At 43.0% G+C, this 5,942-nt stretch overlaps 1 protein-coding gene across 1 annotated transcript; it reads right to left on the bottom strand.

Annotated features, from left to right (window-relative positions):
• Positions 1 to 4,497: 4,497 nt before the first annotated feature.
• On the bottom strand, positions 4,498 to 5,446 carry LOC117549062 (olfactory receptor 146-like). Its single transcript, XM_034220651.1, is given in 2 exon segments — positions 4,498 to 5,037; positions 5,039 to 5,446. Coding segments are annotated over 2 exon segments (945 nt in total). The 5' UTR covers positions 5,444 to 5,446.
• Between the last annotated feature and the right edge of the window lie 496 nt (positions 5,447 to 5,942).

The following is a 5,942-nucleotide window of genomic DNA, read 5'->3' as shown; positions in this document are numbered from 1 at the left end:
TGTCACTCCCATCCTCAAGAAACCCGGTCTGGATCCCTCCTCCCTCAGTAATTACCGGCCCATCTCCAACCTCCCCTTTCTCTCAAAAACAATAGAATGCATCATTTCCAAACAACTCCACTGCCTTCTCCAAACCAACCAGCTTTTTGAACCCCTTCAGTCTGGTTTTCGTCCCCACCACAGCACAGAAACGGCACTCATCAAAGTCCTCAATGACCTATTCACCTCTGCTGACACCGGTTCCCTCAACATCCTCATCCTCCTCGACCTGAGTGCAGCCTTCGATACCGTGAGCCACACCATCCTGCTTACCCGACTCCAGGATATCGGTATCGAAGGTACTGCACTCAGGTGGCTCCAGTCCTACCTCTCCGACAGATCCCACTTCATCTCCTTCAACAACCACTCCTCTGCCACAGCTTCAGTCACCCAAGGTGTTCCCCAAGGTTCAGTACTCGGCCCCCTCCTCTTCATCATCTACATCCTCCACCTTGGTCAGATTCTCCGCCAATACAACCTGGACTTTCACTGTTACGCTGACGACACACAGATTTACCTCAGCACCAAATCCCCCAACAACCCCCCCCTCACCCACATCAAATCCTGTCTGACTGCAATAAAATCCTGGATGCAACACAACTTCCTCAAACTCAACAGCAATACAACTGAACTCATCCTCATCGGCTCCAAGTCCACCCTCAGCAAAACCCCCAACCTGACAGTCCCCATTGATGACACCCCCTCCACCCAGGCACGCAACCTTGGCGTTATATTTGACCCCACCCTCTCCCTCGAGCCCCACATCCGTCAAGTTGTAAAAACCTCATTTTTCCACCTCCGCAATATTGCCAAACTCCGTCCCTCTCTCACCCGCCCTAAAGCTGAGCGACTCATTCACGCCTTCATCTCCTCCCGCCTTGACTACTGCAACTCACTCCTCTACGGCATCAGCTCCACATCCCTCAGTAGACTCCAGCGTGTCCAGAACGCAGCCGCCAGACTCCTCACCCACACCAAATCATGGCATCACATCACCCCAGTCCTCAAAGAACTCCACTGGCTCCCCGTTCCACCGCATCCATTACAAACTCCTGGTCCTCACATATAAAGCCCTCCACCATCTGCCCCCCCCCCCTACCTCACTGACCTCCTCATCCTCTACCATCCACCCCGGTCCCTCAGATCCACCTCAGCCGGTTTGCTTTCCATCCCCAAGGCCAAACTCTGGAGCTTCGGGGATAGAGCCTTCTCTGTGGCAGCCCCGAAGCTCTGGAACTCCCTCCCCGAAGACCTCCGTGAGTCTGAGTCCCTCACCCTGTTCCAGTCCCGCCTCAAAACCCACCTCTTCAACTCTGTATATCCATAAGCCCCCCCCCCCCCCCCTCTCAACCAACTTCCTCGCTTGCCTCGGGAAGGGAGAAAAAGAGCCACAGCGGAGAATAAACAGAAGGGCAACCATGGAAACCATGTGCGGGAAGTCTTCTTCGCTGCTTTTGTGGCAGACTACAGCGCCACTTACAGGCCTGGCATATGTACTACAGCGTCTCCAGCGCTTTCCAGCGGCAATTGAGTGGCAAAGTCACGCCCATCTACTTCCGGTCCATGGGACCTTATTTCGGAAAAATAATCTATTGAAGTCAATGGAGAGAGAAAACGTATCTATCGATCCCGTTTGAATTGTGCCATGAGGTACACATATGATGTTTGTCAATTTAAAAAATAATTTCCAGGTCAAAAAAGTCACAGTTTGTCGTAAAACTGTTGAAATATAAGACTATGAAAAATACGCAACTAGAAAGACTACAAATCCCAGAGTCGCGTAAGTGATGTCACAATTGTTTTCCTCCACTAAGAGATAGCTAAGATCAGCACCATATAGATATAATCTATCGATATGGCGCTGGCTAAGATCAGATAACTTCAACAAGATGCCTGTGTGCTTAGTACCAGGTTGTTATCATCCCAGCAATGGGTCTTGCTCGTTCTTTCGCTTCCCGTCTGATGAAAGGACCAGGAGTGGCTGGATCAAGTTAGCTACCTAGCTAGTAGCTAGCACGTTAGTTAGCATTACAGCCTTGTCATTTTTGTTAGCCTTAATATGAAGTAACATCAAGTAACCCAACATGTTAAACAGTAAGAGTAGTAGTCATATCTCGTGAACCCTTTGAAGAGTACTGTCACCGGTGTGATAATTCTATAATACACCATTTAAGCCCGGGGGAGAAACGCTAAAGCTAGCATCGGCGATCGCCGATCTTTTCTACTTCACGCTATCTGCACAAATGGTTGACATTAAACATTAAAAAGACCAGGCAGTTCAGAGAGAATCAAAGGAAGGCAGCTCTGCATGACGTTCTTCTGGACGTGTTTCATTGTGGTGATGGTGAGGGTGAGGGTGATAGTGAGGGTGAGGGTGATAGTGAGGGTGATAGTGAGGGTGAGAGGGTGATAGTGAGGGTGATAGTGAGGGTAGCCAATCCTTTTGTTGACAGACAGTAGTGACGGCCATCTTGGTGACGTGTGTTGTTCTGCGAGACCAGAGATGTAGTTCATTCAGCGTTTCACACAAACAAAAGTGTTCACAGTTTTACGACACATTTTTTTTACTTGCAAAATTATCTTTTAAATTGACAAACATCATATGTGTAATTTGTGGCACAATTCAAACGGGATCAAAAGATAATCTTTTTCTCTCCATTGACTTCAATACATAATTTTTTCGAAATAAGGTCCCATGGAGGTCCACCGGAAGGGGAGGGACTTTGCCACTCTATGGCCGTGGCCGTGGCAACCCCCCATGCCCCTGATAGGTGGAGATTTGCCCATGTAGGCGGAGTGTCACCGCCCAGTATTCCGGGCTGACGTCGGGTCGGATGGAATCTGTACTCGCTCGTTGTAGCCCCGTTTTTAAAAGATTTGGGTATGGAGGAAAAGAGAGAGGGTTGTATTTTCTGACACTTGGTGAGTTCCCTGGAACACCGGGGACACATATTCATGTTTAAAAGACGTACAAAAGTGCATTTTGCATGATAGGTCCCCTTTAAACATTCCCTAATAACAGTATTGCTGTGTCAATAAGTGAGAGTTAAAGACAGTGTTTTTAGTGTGCAACACTATGTGTCATTCAACCTTGAATTCACTGTTTCAAAACGTAGTCTTCAGCCACATGCTAATGCTAACCTTAAATTGAAGCTAACAATATTTACTTGCAGGAAGTCGTTGTGTGAGTTTTAAATTAAAACAATGTATTTAATTTCCGGTTTTCGGAATAAAACAGCTTTAAATTAAAACAGTGTATTTAATTTAATTTACGCCCTATAAACATTGGATTTTATTTCTTACAACTTGTACACTCAAAATATTGTAAGTGAATCCATCTTATGTTTCAGCTCATTCTTTTAACTGGAAATTAACAACACTTCAAAGACTGCCTCCAATACCAAATATGTAAGGTCACAAAAACCAGGCACATCCTGTCTCAGAAATATGCAAAAAAACCTTTTTAAATGTATTTTTTCCTTCTTTGCTGGAATATTGTTACTCTTTAGTATCAGGCTGCCCCAAATAACTCATTGAGGCCCTCTGCAACTTTTATTGTTGAGTCAAATTGTTCTATTCTAATGATTTTCTGCGTTGTAATTGTAGCTCAGTCTTTCCTTAGCTGCTGCAAGGCCTAAGGACAGAGCGTATCGTGTGCCGTACATATTGTAAAGCCCCTTCAGGCAGAAGTAGGATATATGTTATATGTGATGTGCTAATGCAGAACAAAGGTGGGTTTGCATTTAATAGCCATATTAAAACAGTTTTTCTATAAAATGACTCTTTTGGTATTTATTGCACATATTTTGCAAGGACTTTGCAACCTTTATTACTGAGCATACAGTTCAAAGTGATCATGCACTGTGTACTTAAAAGGAAGAAACTCAGTAGCACATTATGATGTGTTGAACACAACAAAACAGAACACACAATACATGGAACTGTTCATTACTACTTTGCAAAAACTTTCTGTGTCCATTATAAAGCACAAAAAACAAAGTGTAATGTCTTGGTTATACACTTGTACACTCAAAATACTGTATGTGTATCCATCTTATGTATCTGCTCATTCTTTTAAAGTATATGAACTTGCAACTAATAGTGAAATCTTTAGGAATATTACACAAAAATATTTTTTGAATGTACTATTGCCATATAATAGAAGAAGAAGAATTGGGAGGGATGAACCCCTCTTTAATGGTCACACATGCAGAGCACACAGCACACACAGTGACATGTGTTCTCTGCTTTAACCCATCCTAGCCCCAGGAGTCTGGTACTAGGAGCAGATGAACATAGGTGGGTTTGCATTTAATTGCCACAATTCATGCTGTACATGTCAAAACCTTTTTCTAGAATTTACTGGTGTTTGTCGTAAAGATTTAACAAGGACTTTGCATATTTATTAACTATAAAAAGAGATGATAGTCAATGGACAAACATGGTAGAACATGTTCTCTAACATAATGGCCAAACTTTCTTGGACTTAAAGGAGTTGGCCAAAAACGTTCGTATCTCTTTTGACTGCACACCATAAATGATGGGGTTAAGGCTGCCAGGGACAATATGAAACAAAATGCTGGTGAATTTTCTGTAGTTTGTGTACTGAGGGAAGCGATGCAGAGTAATAACAGACATTCCACTAAAAATCATAATCAGAAAAAGAACCAGGTGAGTGCTGCAGGTCTTCAGAGCTTTACTGTTCAAAGACTTGCTCTTACTGGTGAGACAGACTACAGTTATCTTAGTATAGGTGATAACCATAGTGCCGATTGAAGCTGTGAACAGGACTACAGTGAAAGTGAGGCCATAGACATTATTAATAAACACACTCTCACAGGATAATTTAAACAGACCAGCATTGTCACAGTAAGGGCTTTCAATCACAGTCCTGCATCGATTCAGGCGTAGTGTCAGACCGAGAAGAATCCCGACCAAAACCAAGGCTACTCCCCAGGCAGAAACTGTCAGCTTGATCACCATCTTGTTTGTCATTATAGGCAGCATAGCGCAGAGGATTACAGATAGCCACATATCTATCAACAGCCATAATCATCAGCACTGTGTGAGAGGTGGTACCAAACATATGTGAGGTAAAAGCTTGGATCACACACTCATGATAACCAATAAGGCGTTCAGAGGGAGGCCTCAACATGTCTATAAGCAAACGGGGCACCAAGATAGAGTTTCCAAGAATATCATTAAATGGCAGGTTGCAAAAAAGTAGATACATGGGCTGGTGAAGGTTTTTGTCAAGGAAAATCAGAACTGCAATGCTCACATTTGTGACAATTATAAATAGGTAAGAGAAAAAGATAAACAGAAAGACAGGGTACAAATACTCTTTAGAAACATTTAGACCCTCCAGCTGGAGTGTAAGGCTGTTGTCGGTGTAGTTTTCCATCAACCTGAAAGAACAACATCTTGTTTAAGTCACAGGTACGATTTAATTTACCTTAATCGTTCATAAATAAAGCTGCAGGAACAAAATATTCTTTACTTGGGATTTAAATGTATCCAAAAATGATGAGTAATGGAAAAAGTTCAGAAAGAGTTGCTTGTAGATTAGTAATCCAACATTTGAGTCCGCCTTTCTTTTAATCTTTCTTCATCGCTTCCCAACGCACTGTTGACACACTGCACCTATCAATATCTCATCTGTAGCAACATTTTATAGACAGGATTTCATCGTAGGGGGAATTATTCATCCTTACGTCAGATAAGGTGTGAGGCAACACTGAAGAAGCCCTATACAATAATCAACAAACGTACTACCAGTTCAGCTCAAAGCTCTTTCTCACTGGGCTTGCTTACTTACCAAAGTGTAGCATTCTGGTGATTGTTTAACAGAAAACATAGTTAAAATGTTTTATAATATGTTATTGAAATACAATGTAAAATAC

Source organism: Gymnodraco acuticeps, unplaced genomic scaffold (genome assembly GCF_902827175.1).
Source record: "Gymnodraco acuticeps unplaced genomic scaffold, fGymAcu1.1, whole genome shotgun sequence".
Taxonomy (NCBI): domain Eukaryota; kingdom Metazoa; phylum Chordata; class Actinopteri; order Perciformes; family Bathydraconidae; genus Gymnodraco; species Gymnodraco acuticeps.
Note: the sequence above shows the minus strand (reverse complement) of the source record. Positions and strands in the feature narration are given on the sequence as shown.